A 17,869-nucleotide genomic window follows, 5' to 3' on the forward strand; every position below is an offset into this window, starting at 1 on the left:
TAGATAAGCTGTTGTCTGGCCCCTGAATGAAATAACCTTGGTATGAGAGGCAAATGAGGAAACCTGTCTCTGAGCAGAGGGATTCTACTAAAATGAAAGAGTATAGTGTGGGGACGCTGTTAGTTCCTGAACTAAAGTGATATAAAACTGGAGTTTGAGGAAAATAACTCCAGCAGGCATATGCAATATAAATTGATGTGGAATATGGGGAAGAGAAAAGAGGAGATAATTTCAAAGGCTAAGACAGTAATTTGAGAGTATAGAAATTTACACTATGGTAAAAATTCAGAGATGGGCAAGGACAGTAGAAATGAAAATGAAAAGAAAGGAAAAAGTCTAAGAGATCTCTCAACAGAAAAATGGGTAGAGAAGTAAATTAATTTTTCATGCCAAGACAAGTTGTAGCAGAAAGTCATTTGCAAAAAACAGAGAGACAGTGAGATGGAAGTGAGAGGGAATACATCTTCTGGGGGGAAATTTACACCAAAATTAGTCCCATAATATTAAAGGGAATGGAAATAGTTTATGACTTCCTTTGCCTTCAATTTCCTTTGGAAGAGCTAAAAGAGTTATTATTCATTTACCTGGAAATGTTGATCTTCAGTTCCTCCATATGGATGGACATCTGCCTAAGCTGATCCTTTAGAACGCTGCAATTCTCCTCTTTAAGTCTAATTTCTTCTTCTTTGGTCTGAATAGCATCACTGAACTTCCTCTCCCACTTTTTGGCTTCATCTATCACCCTGTCCCGATCATCCTGGAGGGAAGACATGCTCTTAGTGAAAGCTGCCAGCTGGGCCACAGTACTATCCAGGTTTTCCTGAAGTTGCTTAACTTCCTTGTCTTTCTTGTTCAAGGTGACCTGAACCTCTCCAAATGTCTCTTCCAAGTGGACTTTTTCTCTACGCAAAGCATCCAGTTTCTCTTGCATATTCTTCTTCTCTTTCAGGTGTTTCTCCTCTACTTGCTCCAGTCTTCGCTCAAGATCTTCATCCTTTTGTTTCATTTGGCTTTTAATGGATTCTTTATTTGACTGAAGCTCCTTTTTCAACTTGAGATTGTCTGCTAGGACCCTTGCTGCTTCACTTTGAGTATCATCTAGCAGTACTTTGAAGCTAGCTAATTCCAATTCTGCCTTCTTGCGGTGTTCATTGGCTTGAGCCAGATTTTCTTTGGTTATTTCCAAATCTTTTTGGGACTCAGTCTGAACAAATTCTAGAGCCTTAACAGTTCTCTCCAGAGCGCTGATTTTCTCTTGGTACCTAATACAATCCGTCTGCAGCTGCTTTACTTCTTGCTGTTTTTCTTTTAGCAGCTCCTGCAGTTCCTTCGCATGGCTTTTATTGCCAGGTCCTTTCTGAGCGCCTTGTATTTTCTCCATATATTCCTTTCGTATTTCTGATTCCACCTTAGTTTTCTCCTTGACTAACTGTTGCTTTTCTTCTTCCAATTCACTCACACACTTTTTAAGGTTCTGCATTTCGGATTCTAGTAGCTCGTTTTTGATCTGGGCATCTGTAACATCCTGATAATAATTCCCAATGCTTCCATTAAGTTCTGCTAACTGATTCATAAGCCTCTCTTCCAAATCATCTTTCTCTTCTTCTGCTGTCTCCTTTAACTTGGTAACTCTGGCAAGTTCTTCTTGGGTTTGCTGATTTAATAGGTTTATTTTGGTTACTTCTTCCTGAAGCATTTTTAGTTCACCATCCTTTGCCGCTATTTGACTCAATAAAGCATCTCTCTCGTTTTCTAAATTCTGGCTAAAGTCCTTGTCTTTCTGCCTGCCTTCCTCTAATTCAGTGATTCTTTCTTTGAGCTGATCAATCTGCTGAAGGTAGTTATTAATTTCATCATGTAAGCTGACATTCTCACATATGTCAGGCTTGGCACTGTTCTCTGATAGAGTGGATTCTAAATTTTCAGGCCTTGTGTTCATCCCTGGGGAATCTTGCTCATCAGCCTCACCTGGAGCAGACGGGGTCGCCTCTTCAGTGACAGCCATCTGGTTGTCATGCTTCTCAGTGGGCTCCAGGCTCGCTTGTTTGGACACATTATCTTCTATCTGATGCTTTAAATGTTGAACCTCTTCACTTAAAGAGTCCTTCTCTGCCTTTAAGGCCTTAAACTCCTCAGAAAGGGTTTTATATTCTGTTTTGACCCTTTCCAGCTCCTCCTTCATGTTGGAATTGGAAGAAAGAAGTGCCTCCATACTGTCTTTAGATGTATCTCCTGCAGGATGTACCTCTGCCCTAAGCTGCTCATTCTCTTCTTCCAACTCTAGGATTTTCTGCTGTTTAGATTTAGCAAACTTTCTCATCTTTTCTTTCATCTCCTCCATTTCCTGTTCAGCTTCCTGCAACTGCTTTTCTGTTTCTTTCTTGTTTGCTTCTGTGCTTCGTAACTTGCCATAAAGTTCCTGCTTCTCCTGCCTCACAGTTTCTACGACATGCTGAATTCTTTCTGCCTCATTACTAACATTCTCATAGGACTGCAGAAGAATTTCATATTCCTTTTGCAACTCTTGGTGTTTCTCTTGCCACTCAGTGCTTTCTGCAATCTTGGAACATTTCAAAGATTCAATTTCCTTCATTAAGTTTTCCTTGTCTTCAGTAAGACCCTCCAGTGCTAATTTCAGACTTTCACAAGAACCACTGAGACTTTGATTTTCCATTAAAGATCTGTCCACTTCTGCAATGAGTTTATCTCTTTCTTCCTGAAGAAGAGCTAACTTTCCTAAGAATACATCTTTTTCTCTATTTTGAGCAGAAACTTGGTTTTCCACATCTGCCAGAGACTTAGTGAGATGCTCAATGGTGTCTCTGGCCAAAGACAACTCCTCCTGGAGACCTTTGTTTTCCTTTAGTGCTTCCTTTCGGGAAATGAGGGCAGCTTGCAGCTTCCTCTGTATTTGCTGTTTTGCTTTACTTTCTTCTCCAGTCTCTTCTGGTTTCTGCTTCAGTTCGCAAAGCTCCACCTGGAACTGCTTTATCTTCTCATCATGTTCTTTGGCTTGCATTTCCAACTGTGTACGCAGTGCCTTTACTAAATCCTCTTGTTCTGTTATCTCAGTTTGTACTTTAGTAAGGGCTGTTTCCTTTTCACTAAGCAGTCCAGAAAGGTATCTAACTTCTTCTTCCTTTTTGCTTATGAGTTTTTGCAGTTCATCTAGTTCAGGCTTCAAGTCTCTTAACTGCTCTAATCCAGCAATCTCTAGTTGACTGCTTTCCAGTTTTTGCCTCAGGGTTTCTGCGTGGGCTTCAGCTTCACAGGACTCTGCCTTCAGACTTTGGATTTCTAAATCCTGTTTATTTATCTGCTCTTGTAACTGAAATACTTCTTCTGATTTTTTAGTCAGCTCATTTATTGTAGAGTTAACCTTTAACTCTAACTCTTCTTTCTCAGCCTCTATTTCTTTCAGCTGGGTCTTAATCTGGGCAATAGCAGCATTGCCCTGCAGAGCATCTGTATCTCCAAGATGAGAAGGCCAGTCTGGGTGCAAGTCAGACTCTGAAACAGATTGAACAGGCTGCTGTTTGGTGGCTTTGAATAAAGGTTCTTCTAAACCTTGAGTGGGAGCGCCTGGTTCCTGCTGGCCACTGCCTGGGAGTTTTCTGTCCATAGATTCCTGTACTTGAATCTGCAGTTGTTTTAGTTGGTCCCCAATGTTCTCATTTTCCTTGCTTTGCTCATCAAACTGTTCTTGCAAGCGATTATAGTCATCCTTCTGTTGCTTTAGCTCCTCCCTAAGATGTCTTTCTTTCTCCTGTGCCTTTTTTAGAATCACCTTGCGAGAGGTTAATACTTCCTGTAGCTTCTTTTGAAGTTGCTCCTTTTCTTTTTCAAGGTCGACTATTTTTTCTTCCAGTTCTGGTTTCCAGTGTTCTCCACTGCCGGCACCAAGTGGACTGATGGCCACTGCTTCTTTTACAGGTGCTGCTGAGTCTCCATCACCTGCATCCTTGTTACCTGTGGTTAACTTTTGGATAATTGCTTGGTTTTCAACAACTTCTGCTTGGAGCAGATCTATCTGGTTTGTCTTCTCCTGCAAATTCTGATTCATCTGTTTGACCACAGCCTGTAACTGTTCTTCTATTGCTGCCTTTTCTTCCAAATCCTTCCTAATGTGCTCTAGTTCCATTTCCTTCTCAGATATTATCTGTTTTAAAGACATTTCTATTTCTTGGCACTTAGAAGTCACACGTTTTTCTAAGTCTTCTTTGCTTTCTTTATCTTCCTCCACTTCCCTCCTCTCACTCTCATGGAGCAGGATCTCTTTGCTGGGTTCATCTTTCACTTTGGCCAATTCCTCTTCTAATCTACTGACTTTCTGTAGAAGTTCCTTTCTATTAATAAGAGCAGCCTGGAGCTTTCTCTTTCTCTGCTCACTTTCTTTCTTTACAAGGTCTAATTCACGTTGAAGTTCTTCTTTACTTATTAGTCCTGCTGGGCTCAACTCATCATAATTCTGTTTAATGCTGGAAACAATTTCTTTATCTTCTTCCATCTGCTCTTTTTTGGTCTCTTCAGCTCTGGATAATAAATTCAGCTGTTCTTTAAGAGTCTTTATTTCAACCCCAAGAGAAAATTTCTCTTCATTAAGCTGAACCATTTTCTCCGTCATACTAAAGCTGAGTTCTGTCACTTGCTGATCCTTCTCCTCAATGGTCTGTTGGAGTATTTCCACATCTTTCTTTTTTTCTAGTAAGAGTTGATCCATTTTTGCTATTTCAAGTTCCTTCTGTGAAAGAGCCTGTGAAAGTTCTTCCACCTTATTTGAGACCTCCCTCTCACGTTCTGCCCCCTCAAGCACTTCACTCTCCTTCTTCTGCAGCTGGCTCTGCAGGCTTTTGATCAAAGTACTTTGCTCAGAAAACTGAGCCTGCACACCATCTAGTTCATTCTGTAAAACTTCAATCTTCACATCTTTAGATTTGGCTTCTATGGTGAGGCTGTGGATCTGTTCAGTGAGCAAGTCGTGATGAGCAGTCTGACTTTCATAGTCAAGTCTTCTTTGCCTTTCTGCTTCTGCAAGGCTCACTTCTAGTTGCTGTACCTGAGCCCTCAGTTCCGTTACCACACAAAGTTCCTTCACCTGAGCAAGAAGCTGGTCTCTTTCTTCAGACAAAGCAGTAAAGGCATTGTTGGTGTTTTCAGCATTTTTCTTAAACTCTTCTATCAGCTGGGTTAGCATGCTTATTTCCTTCGCTTTCTCATCTAAATTTTTCTCATAGATTTCTTCTGCTTTATGAAGGTTTACCTCAAGCTCCAAAACTTGACCTTTTAGTCTTTCTAATTCATCCTGGTGACACTGACAAATACCTGGGGCAGCAGAAGAGGGTTTATCATCATTGTCCTGCTCGGCTGATTTTAATTCCACTCCGGTGTAAGTTAAAGATATTTCCTCAGATGGTCTATGCTGGTGTTCGGGGCTCATCTGCTCTCCTTTCTCAGTTGTTGTGCGACTGCTCTCTTTATCTGGTGTCGGTGGAAAATGCTGCCCTGTATCTTCAAGCAACACTGTCATTTTAACTGGAGGTATTCCTTCACTCTCTATCTGTTTCATTTCTTTCTGATCAAGGAACTCAGGGTCTCCTTCTGCCCTTTTGCCTTGAAGCTGCAGCTTAAGAAATGCAATCTCCTCTTGAGCTTCTTTCATTTCCAGCAATAAAACAGATAGTTCTTTATGCTTCTGAGTAAATGTGTTCTCCAGGGCATCTTGTCCACTTTCCTCAGCAGAAAAACTGCTCTTGTTGAGCCTGGTAATATCAACCATGCTCACCTGTTGTTTTTTTTTTAAAAAAAAAAAAAAAAGAAAGCACCTCAATCAAATGTTTTATAGGAAAGAGCCTAACTAAAAACTGGTATTTTGTGCATTTTACAAAACCGAAAACTTTCCATCCAAACTTTCCTACCACAAAACTGCTAAATACTTTTAAAATCAGTTTTTATTTCCCAACTTGGACCTCTGAGGGCATCCTGTCAATCCCGCACTGAAGTCAAGTCATATTCATAAGACCTAAGGAAACCTGGGACTCATTTTCTAAATATTCCTCACTTGGGAAACTTTTTCTTCAGATTAAAACTGCTTATTTCTCCTAAGAACTACTTACAAATAAAAAGCAAAGCAAGAAATAAATTTTTGTTTCATCTCATGCCAAGAAATAAGTTACAGGATTCCTTTTCCTAAACTATTTATTGGAATAGGAAGTATTAGATAAGATAGCTATTAACAGACAAACAGATTATCAGACAAGTTGATTAAGATAAAGTACCAGGATAAAATAATCAAAGAAGAGTTCTGCTGGAGCTTGGGAAGAAATTACGGACCCATGTGACAAAATATTAACCAAGTTACTATTACAAAGCTTACTGTATTAGACTGCTCAATCCATATAAATTATTTCCATAATTGTCTTCCTGGGACAAAACCAGTGAATTTCATGGTAAATTTAGTATTTTATTAAATGAGTTTGGGAACCATATACATAATAAAATATCCATCTTTGTCAACAGCAGCTTTTCTCCCCACCCCCCAAAAAATTCCAACTTGATACGAAGGAAAAAAAAACAAACAAACTAGGGGATTGTCAAACAATGTGGTGGCCAAGCGCACAAGCTCTGCAGTCCAGCTGCCAGAGTTCACATCTCTGCCATTCACTAGCAGAAGCTGGCACACAGTAAGCCCTCAATGAATATTACCTATTATCTTGGTATCATTTTCAGCCATTGAGTAAAAGAAAAGAAATCATTACTTCAGAACTATATATTATTTTACAGAAAGTTATTATCTCATCATTTTTCATTAGCACTTTTAACTGTTTAAAATTCTTCACTCTCTGTATTACTTATACTCACATTTATAGAAACCAAAACTGGACACACTTTTAGCAGAGGAAAATTTCCTTTATAATTTCCTCATGTCACATTACTATTTATCCATTCCTACATACATGAAAAATCTAATATAGTCAAGGCATCACTTTTGCCAGAAGATGGAAATACAACTAACTCCTTTTCCTGGTCTCATATCCTAAGTATTCTTATTTCCTCTTTACTAACTCTCTGTCATGCCATTTCACTCACTCTCTTCCTTCCCTAGTCTCATTCTCTGCTGCTCCCTATCCTATCTATAGAGTTCAATTAACTTTGGCTTGATTTTTTTTTAAAGTCAATGTTATACATCAGAGAGCAGAAACTGGATAACTTTGCTCTTTCTAGCCACTCTCACTTTTCCTTCTGGTATTAGTCTTCCCCTTTAGACTGTGCTTACATTTTCTATGGACCTTTTCTATTCACTCTCTCTTATCACAAGGAATTATCTTAGTCACCCTTGCTTTTACAATTTCTGTGGAGCTTTTTTCCCCTTACTTTTCCACTGTTTCCTATTTGTTCTCCCTTCTGGATATTTTGTTTTTCTTAATAGATTCCCATATTTCTTATCTGCTCTTGCATTTGTTTTCACTAGACATTAATTGCTAAGCATCTTAAAACATTAAGCATCTCCTTGGCTAAACAAGATTCATTTTTCACTACTAAACTCTCATAATTTGTCAGTAACCATATAATGTTAAAATTATTTTCAAAATTTAGTCCACTTTTCACAATTTTGTGAACAGAACATCATATGAAAACATAATTGAATGTAAATGTGGAGGTTAACTTTATGCCTCAAATTTGGTTAGCCCACAATACTGAGATAATTGGTCAAACATTACTCCAAATGTTTCTGTTGAGGTATTTTTAGATAAAGTGAAGATTTAAACCAGCAGACTCTGAGTAAAGCTGGCTGCTCTCCATAACGTGGATGGGCTTCACTAATTGGTTAAAGGCCATAACCAAAAAAAGATGGCCCTCCTCCAAAAAGAAGAAATTCTGCCTGCAGACTACCTTCAGATTCAAACTGCAACTTCTCTGGGTCTCCAGTGTGCTAGCCTACCCTGCAATTTTGAATTTGTCAGCCTCCACAATTACATGAGCCAATTCCTTAAAATAAAGCCTGTTTATATATATTTCACTTCCTATTAATTCTGTTTCTCTAGAGAACTCTAATACAATAAGTAAGCAGACACTATTGTAAAGAAGTTACATTATTCCTCAAGGCCATTTATGAGTCTATCACTCACTTCTTCTTTTTCATTTTTTTTCTGGCCATGCCACATGGCTTGTGTGATCTTAGTTCCCTAATCAGGGATCAAACCCAGGCCCTTGGCAGTGAAAGCATGGAGTCCTAACCACTGGACCACCAGGAAATTCCCCATCACTGACTTCCTAAATGGAAGGACAATTAAACACAATACAGCCAACAATCATCTTAAATTAGCAGAATATTGAGCAATCACACATTTCTTATAATGATTTTCAGGTTATAAAAAGCACCATTCTTTAAGGATACCTTTTGAATATAATCCTAAGTGAAACTGTGCCAAATGAGAAGGGGGTGGTAGGGAGAGACTGGAGATTTTCACCTAATTTCTTTACTGAGAAACTTTCTGAGATGGGCAAAGAAGTTGAGATAAATGATAACCCAGCATGCAAAATAGAATATCAAATACCAAATAAATGCTACTGTACTTGCATTGGTTCAACACAAATAAAATGTCCAAATATTTATAAACAAATGAGAGTAAATGAGAAATAATAACCATTACAACTCTCTTAAATCTCACTTTCTAGGTAATGTAATTCTCTGTCGACATTAGAAAACTGTACAAAAGCTTAGGCCTGAAACCACCTCCCTGATCAAGCTCATATTCTCATTATTTTAAGAATGCATCACTTACCTCATGGACTTCTCTATCTACCTCTCCAGTTCTCTTCTGAGACTCCAGGAGAGTAATCTGAGAGGATAGTTTTTCTGAAAGTCACAAAATAAATAGCCTTAGAAGGTAAATGTAGAAGTGTTTGGAAAAAAAAAAAACAAAACAGAGGTATGATTGTGTGTGAGGCTATTTGAGATGCATGAAATAGCCAAGAGGAAAGAACAGACTAGTTTGGGGGAGATAAAACCTTTATTTTATTAAAATAAAGAAGTGGCAAAAGAAGATGAAAAGATGAGATATAAGATAGAAGGGTAGTGGGTGTTAATGATTAACCTGAGTGAAGTATAATACATAGTGGAAGGCTTTAAAGGGGGAAAAAAAAAAAGCCAGAGCACATGATGAAAAGCAGCTATTTCTACAGCATAATTTGGGAATTCTAGGGAAATAAATGTAACTTATCTTTAACTTTTCTGTGTTCATATTATACATCATGCATTAATATAGCACTTAAAATGTCTTCTACATTCTTTCACATATGTTCATAAGGACATCAAATTTTAGCATAGAAAGGAGCTATCCAATCTCTTCAATGACCATATGAGGAAACAAAGAAATGACATGTCCTACAGCTAGTTCATACAGCTAGGATCAGAATTCAGTCTTCTGAGTTTGCCCCCATGTCTTATTACAATGTGGATATCTAAAAAGGGTAGTAGTACCTTGGAGGATAAAAATATTGAGTGTTAGTAAGCCCCCAAGAAGTTTATACTCTTTCTGAGAAGCTAAGACAAGTATACGAAACAAACAAAAAAGCTTATTACAAACAAAAAAGCTTATTTTTTACATTACATCCAAGTGTTTTAATATGACCCACATGATTTGACCCCACTTATTCTACAAACTCTATACTGCTCCCCTTTTGCTCACTCTACTTCCAAGAACACTGGGCTTGCTTCTATCTGAAAACATATCAAGTTTATTCATACCTCAGGGTGTTTACACTGCTCTTCCCTGCTTGGAATGAGATGTGTTCAGTCTCTTTTGTGTGGCTGTCCCCTTTTCATTATTCAGGTAACCAGTGATCAGAGAGGCCTACCCTGACCACTCGGACACTACTTTCTCCTTCCCCCAGACACATGTGCAGTAACCTGTTCTATTTTCATCCTAGTATTTATCACTCTCTGAAATTTTCTTATGTATATACATGTTTATGGCCTGTCTTGTCTTCTAATATGTTCGGAGCAGTATCCTCAGCAACTAGAGTAGTCCCCAGTACATAGGAAAGGCACCACAGATATTCGCTGAATGAATAAATGAACATTCATGAAACAAATGAATTCAAGACTGTATATAATATGTTCAGACATTTCACAAGTATTTGAGGAAGGAGCACAGTGGTAGAAATGGAAGCACAAAAGGTGAGTTTACTATTAATAGAACATGACTCATAAAACAAGGGTAACCAGACATGAAAACTAATACAGAAAACCTTAGGGCCAGCGACCCCTGCAGTAAAGAGCAAAGAGAACAGAACTCATGTAACCTCTAAACCATAATGAGCCACATGAAAGTGACAGAGACTGCTTGCAAAACTGCAAAATAAACATCATGGATAAGGCCTCAGAGAAGTGGGTTAAGTGGGTTGAATAATGAGTTGAATTTGTGGTATTCTTTATCAGCAATGGTAGGACTAGTCTAATAAAGGTATATGATCCCTATATACCTTAGTTTATAGCTAAGTGGAACTGTACAATGGTTAAGTTGGAAATTTTGGTATAGACTTTAGGAAATTGTACGAACTTTACTTGGTATTCATTCTCACTCTTAAAGCACAGTAGTCAGTTACTCCAGGATAAATTAGATAAGTGAAGCATTATTAACTACAAGTTACTAAAGCTATAAGGTCCTTGTGAAGCAGGTGACAAAAGGAAGGAAGTATATCTTCATTCTTACTAACTGTTCACACATAGTTCAATAGAATAAAGCGCTAAATTTAGTTCAATCCAACAAAACTTTATTCAGCAGTCACTCATTTGCTAGGTACTATTCTAGTTTCTGGGAAAGGGTAAAGCAAAAGATGAAAAAAAAAAATGACCCCTGCCCTTGAAAATGAATTTTAGAAGCACAAAAATGCATTAATCCAACTTTGGGAGATTAGGACCAACTTCTCAAAAAGTTAATGCCCTCATTGAGGCCTGAAAGATGAGTTCAAGAAATAGCCAGGCTAGAGAAAAAGGATAAGGTTCTAAGCAGTCTATAGCATGAGCAAAAACCAAAATGGTTTCTACCTCTAAATCTTTACTTATACTGATCTCTGTTACCTCATCCCACAAATTTGTTACTGGAAAAGTTCTTTCTCTATTTTACCTATTTAAAAAGTCATTGTCTTATTAAGGTCCTATTCGAGCCATACATCTGAGACGATTCCTTGGCCACTCCAAAATGAATATAATACAGATCTCCTGCAGCATTTAAAGCCCATACTGCAAAATGTTATACTTATGTAAACACTGGCATTGTGTTCAAATTGTTTAATGTGTATTAATCCTAACTTCAATAACTATCAGCTGTGCTAAGATCTTTAATATCATTGAATCTACATGTTATACATATACAGTGATAAAAGTTGTTGGTTAAGAGGTCAGAGAATTATGGTTTTCATTTATACGTACCATTCTCAGCTTTCAGCTCCTCCAGCTCTACAGAATTAAGGAGCAAGACTCCCTTTTCATTCTCTAGTTCTACCACTCTCTTCTGCAAAAAGGCAATACTCTCTTCAGTGACTGCCTAAATTGTAGAAAGACAACAAATTAATGATTCTCCAGTGCAAAACTCTCATACTAATGTCCAGACAGCCTCTGGCATTTTTGTGTTCTAAAAGTTCTCCAGCCTTGAAAATACTTTAAAAATAGCATCTACTTATCTGCCTAGGTAATCTTTAAAGCAATGCTTTTCATCTGAAGATAGATGAAATCTTTCACACAAATTTCTAGTTCACTGGCTTCTGAATTTAAGACCAAAGCCTGGATTTTCCAAGTCTATTACACACGAAAGAAAATTTTCAGAATTCAAAAAATTAAAAGCACATTATGAGTTCTGGAAAAACTTCAAGTAATCTAGTATGTGTGTAAATGGAGTCTTCAAAGGAAGAGAGAGGTCAGAAAAAATATTGGACTAATTAATGGCAGAAAAATTTCCAGATTGAAGCAAACTATAAACACAGATTTAAAAGGCAAATTCCAAGCACAAGAAACGTGAAGAAAACTATGTGAAGGCACATTATAACCAAAGTGTTCAAAACCAGTGATAAAATCCTAAAAGCAATCTGGAAATAAAAAAAAAGAGACAAAAATGACAGTAGATTTCTTACCAAGAAACAAAATGCAAGAAAAAAGAGTGCAGTAATAGCCTTAAAGTATCAAAAGAAAAAAACCTATCAATATAAAATTCTACAGTTAGCTTTTAGATTAAAAACAACAGAGTGATAAAGATTTCTTCAAATACACAAGAGCTATAAGAAGCCCTTACCAGCAGACTTGTGTGCTCAAGAGGGCGCACACACACACAGTAAAGGAAGTCCTTTGGGCAGAAGGAAAATGACACAAGATGGAAATAAGAAACTACACCAGAGTTTGGCAAAGTTTAGAGCCTTCTACCTGTTTCTGCAAATAAAGTTATGGCCTAAAGGCCTCCAATATTTATCATTTGACTCCTTACAGAGACTGCCAATTCTGGATCTACCCTAAAGAAAAGCACCAGAAATGGTAACTGTAATGGTAATTAAAATTTATTTTCTTATCATTTGAATCTCCTGAAAGATAACTGACTAAACAAAAATAAAAATTTTTGTTTATAACATGTTATATTTTTTTGTTTTTGTTTTTTGTTTATAACATATGCATAAGTAAAATAGTAACTAAGTCCCCAAAATGAAGAAATACAAGTATACAATTGTAAGGTTTTTATTCTATACATGAAGCAGCACAATATTATATGCAGGTTAACTGTGATTAAAATGCAACTATAATCCCTAATGGGCTTCCCAGGTTATAAAGAACCTGCCTGCCAATGCAGGTAGACATAAGAGATGTGGGTTCAATCCTTGGGTTGGGAAGATCCCCTGGAGGAGGTCATAGCAATCCACTCTAGTACTCTTGCCTAGAGAATCCCATAGACAGAGGAGCCTGGAGGGCTACAGACTGTAGAGTCGCAAAGAGTTGGACATGACTGAAGCGACTAAGCAATAGCAGCATAATCCCTAATGCAGTCACTATTATAACAAAATAAAGAATTATAGCTAATAAGCTGAAAAGTGAGAAAAACAGAATCGTAAAAAATATTCAATCAATTTTTTTAAAGGAAGGAAAAGTAAAAAAGTAAAAGGCAAAAAGTTGGAAAAATGGAAAACAAATAGCAAGGTGAGAGACTTAAAATTGTGTCAATGGCAACATTAAAGAAAATGGTCTGAACACTCCAAGTAAAGGGCAGAGGTTGACAGATTGGATAAGAAGTAGATTCAAACTCTACGCTTCATATAAGCTTTAAATATAAAGACAAAAATAAGTTAAAGAGTGAAAAAAGATACACCATGCTAATATTCCTCAAAAAAGTAGAATAACTATATTAATATCAGACAAAAGTACATTTCACAGCAAAGAATGTTACCAAGGATAAAGAAGATCATTTCATAATATCGATGGGTCACTTGATAATCAAGAAGACATAAACATCCTAAATGTTTACGCCCCCAATAACACAGCTTGAAAATATATGATGCAAACATTGATAGAACTGTAAATAAATCCACAACTATGAGATTTCAATACTCCTTTCAATAATTGGGAAAACAAACAGGCCGAAAAGCAGCAAAAATATAGTACTAACTTCACATGATCGACATTTATAAAACATTCAAGCCAACAACAGCAGACTATTTTCAAGTACATATGCAACATTAACCAAAATAAACAATATTCTGGGCCATAAAACAAGTCTCGATCAATTCTAAGAGTCAAGTCATATAAAGTATGTGCTCTGACCACAATAGAATTAAAATAAAAATCAATAACAGAAAGACCTCTAGATGTATCACCCCCAAATATTTAGAAACTAAGTAACCCAGGGGGCAAAGAAGAAATTAAAAGGGAAATTAGTATCTTTGACTGAGTGAAGATGAAAATACAACCAAATTTGTGGGATGCTACTACAGTAGATTTTAGGGGGGAATTTTTAATGCAAAATGCCTATATTAGAAATAAGAAAGGTCTCAAAGTAATGGCCTTGGCTTTCACCTTAAGAAGCTAAGAAATGCGGAAATCAAGTCTAAAGTAAACAGAAGAAAGGAAATAATGAAGATCAAAGGAGAAATCAATAAAACAGAAAATAGAGAACAAGACAGAATCAATGAAGTTAAAGCTGGTTTTGAGATTACTAAAAATTAATAAACCTCTGGACAGTCTTACCTGTGTAAGAAAGAAAACACAAATTACTAATATCAGAAGTGGAAGAGGTAATGTCACTACAGATTCTATATATGCTAAAAGAATAATTAGAGACTACTATGAATAACTTTTTGCCTATAAATTTGACACTTAATATGGACAAATCTCCTCAAAGATATTAAAATACCAAAGCTCACTCCAGAACAAATAGATAACCTAAATAGCCAAATAGTTATGAAACAAACAGAATCTATACAGACAAATGCTTCCACAAAGAAAACTTCAAGACTAGACAGCTTCATTGATGAATTTTCACAAAACATTTAAGGAAAAAATAACACCAAGTCTATACAAAATCATTCCAAAGAAGTGAAAAGGAAAGAATACTTCCCAATTTATTCTAAAAGGCCAGGTTTACACATAGAGCAAACTCAGGAAAAGATATTACAGAAAATTACAGACAGACAAATATTCATCATAAACACAGATGTAAAACTTTAAAGCAAAATTTTAGCAACTGAATCCAAGGAAGTATAAGGATAATACATAACTACCAGGTGAGATTTATACCCAGAACTCTCAAACACTGCTGATAGGGATAGAAAATGGTAATAACCGCTTTGGAAAACTGTCTGGCAATGTCTGTCTTAAAATCTCTCATATGATACAGACACTTCACTTCTAGGTATTTACTGAGAGTAAAGAAAGCACAGGTCCAAACAAAGATTTATAAAAGAATATCCATAGAAGCTTTATTTGTAACAGTCCAAAACTTTCAATAATCCAAATCTGCCCATCAACAAGTAAACAGATAACCAAACTGTGATATATACAATATTCTCAACAATACAAAGGAATGAACTCTTGGTGCATACAATAGGATAAATACCAGAATAAGTATGCTGAGTGAGGAGTCAAGAAAAAAAAAGCACATAAAATTTATTAAAAATTCTAAAAACTACAAACTAAAATGACAGAAAGAAGATCAGTGGTTACTTGACTGGTGGGAGATTTAAGAGAAAAATTAAAAGGGATCATGAGAAACTTTGGGGGTGATGAATATGTTCATTTTCTTAATAGTGTGATGGCTTCATGCATACATCAACACTTATTAAGTTTTAGACTTTAAAAGTATGCAGATTATCATATGTCAATTATACCTATAATACAGCTGTTTAAAAGGAAAGTAAGTCAATATATAAGTAAAAATAAAATTCAAAAAACTTTATCAAATAGAAGAAGACAGGAATAGAAAACAGAAGGAAAAAAAAGCCCAAGATGGCATAAATGAAAGACAAATCATTCATATCAGTAATTATACTGAATCAACTCAACACTCCAATGACAAAGCAAAGCTTATGGGAAGAAGCAAAAAAGCAAAACTTAACAATATATTATATGCTGAGGATGAGAGGGTTGGAAGGTAACCTGATAACTGAGATGAGATGCTAGACTTCTGATGTTAAAGATGGAAGAACAACCAGAAACCATGGGATGTAAGAAATACAGCCCTAGTCACTGGAAAAAGTAAGTACATTAATTCTTCCCTAAAGCCTCCTTTGCAGCCCAACCGACATTGTGATTTCTGGCCAGTGAAACTGATTTTGGATTTCCGATCTCTCAAACTTAAGGAATCTCATAACCTTCTGTATACAAGAAGAAATAACCATTTCTTCTGAAGAAATACAATCAATTCAATCAAGAAATAGAAATCAAAATACCAGCCAAGCCACAAGAGAAGGGCATGTGACTCTGTCAGCCAACTCAAGTCATCCTACTCCTGGCTCCAGAATTGAGTTGAAAAAGCCTCCAGGTAGTTTTCCCCATAGAAGGCTCCAGACTTTGCAGAGAAAATAGCCATCTCCATCATTCATTCCCTCTCCAAATCTCTGAAACACAGAATTGAAAAGAACTCCAGAATTTTATGCCTCCTTCTTTGTTCTTTCTCTGGAATCCTTGGCCATTCCAGATCTTCCAAGGACTTCCATTACTATGTTGAATTACTATGTTGAAGAGTAGTGGTAAGAGTAGGCACCTTTGTCTTGTTTCTGATCTAAGAGGAAAATCTTTCAGCCTTTCACCATTGAACCTGATTGTTAGCTCTGGACTTGTCATATATGGCCTTTATTACATTGAGATACATTTGTCTATGTTTAATTTGTTAAGAACTTATTCAGAACAGATATTAAATTTTGTCAAATGTTAAAAAAATTAGTCTAGTTTTAACAACTAGACAAAAATCAGTCAAAACAAAGATAACCTAAATAATACTATGATTTAAATGATGTTTATACAATATTATATTGTATAGCTTCCCTGGTAGCTCTGATGGTAAAGAATCTGCCTGCAATGCAGGAGACTCAGCATCAATCTTTGGGTTGAGAAGATCCCCAGAAGGGAATGGCAACCCACTCCAGTGTTCTTGCCTGGAAAATCCCATGAACAGAGGAGCCTGGCAGGCTGCAGTCTATGGGATCGCAGAGTCAGACATGACTGAAGTGACTTGGAACACATACAAACACACACAAGCTATATTCACCAAGACAGACCATAAGCAGTGTCAGAAAACAAGTCTCTATAAATTTCAAAGAACTGAAATAATATAGAACATGTTATCTGATCATAATGAAATTAAATTAGAAAGCAATAATAATAACAATAAGATATCTATAAATAAAACCAAATATCTGGATAATTAAACAACACACTTCTAAATAATCCATGATCAAAGATGAAATCACAAGGAGAATTCGAAAATGCTTCAAAAACTGAATGATACAAACACAACATATCAAACCATGTGCTTAAAAGGGAACTGTATCCTTTAAATGTTTAAATGAGAAAAGATCTGAAGTGTTTGATATAAAGTTATACCTTAAGAAGGTAGAAAAAGAAAAGTAAAACCAAATAAACAGAAAGAAATACCAAGGATCAAAAAACAATAAAAGTGAAAACAGACCAGTAACAAAGAAACATAACAAGGTTAAAAGTTGGTTCTTTGGAAAAAAAAAAAAAGTTGGTTCTTTGACAATATTGTTTTAAAAGGTCAATTTCTAGTTTAGTCTGATCAAGAAAATGAAGCACAAATCAAACAGTAGAAATTTGCAGTTAGAAGATGAACAAGTTTCAAAGATCTAATGCCCAGCATTCTGATTATAATTAACAATAATGTGTTACACATTTCAAAGTTGCTAAGAGACTAGATCTTAAATGTTCTCACCACAGAAAAGAACTGATAATTATGTATCATGGTGGAGGTATTCACTAATGCTATGGTGGTAACTCTGTTGAAAGATATACATGTATCAAATCAACAAGTTGGATACCTTAAATTTCTACAATGTTATATGTTAATTATATCTTAATCTAAAAAAACAGTAATAGGGATTGGGGTAGAGGTGGGTATCACTACAGAGGGTATACAAGCATTAAAAAGATAAAAAGAGAATACTGCAACCAACATTATAACAAAATTTGACATTTTCAATGAAATAGATAAAAACAAAACAAAAATCCAACTGGTACAAGATGAAAAAGAAAATCTTATTAGTCTCGTATCTGCAGAAGAAATTCATTGTCAATTCCAGACCCAGATGGTTTCCATGGTGAATTCTTTCAAACTCTTGAGAAATAATACCCATTTAACAAAAACTCCCAGAAAATAGA

General features: G+C 36.2%; 1 protein-coding gene across 8 annotated transcripts in view; it reads right to left on the reverse strand.

The window, feature by feature from the left end:
* GOLGB1 (golgin B1) overlaps window positions 1-17,869 on the reverse strand; it is a 76,411-nt gene that overhangs the window by 28,710 nt on the left and 29,832 nt on the right. For all 8 annotated transcript variants that reach the window (XM_061402627.1, XM_061402462.1, XM_061402617.1 and 5 more), the window contains 3 exons: window positions 11,435-11,549; window positions 8,784-8,857; window positions 585-5,782 (listed from right to left, as the gene is read on the reverse strand). In XM_061402627.1, the coding sequence (XP_061258611.1) occupies window positions 585-5,782; window positions 8,784-8,857; window positions 11,435-11,549 (5,387 nt within the window). The remainder of the gene's footprint in view (window positions 1-584; window positions 5,783-8,783; window positions 8,858-11,434; window positions 11,550-17,869) is intronic.

Source organism: Bos javanicus, chromosome 1 (genome assembly GCF_032452875.1).
Source record: "Bos javanicus breed banteng chromosome 1, ARS-OSU_banteng_1.0, whole genome shotgun sequence".
NCBI lineage: Eukaryota > Metazoa > Chordata > Mammalia > Artiodactyla > Bovidae > Bos > Bos javanicus.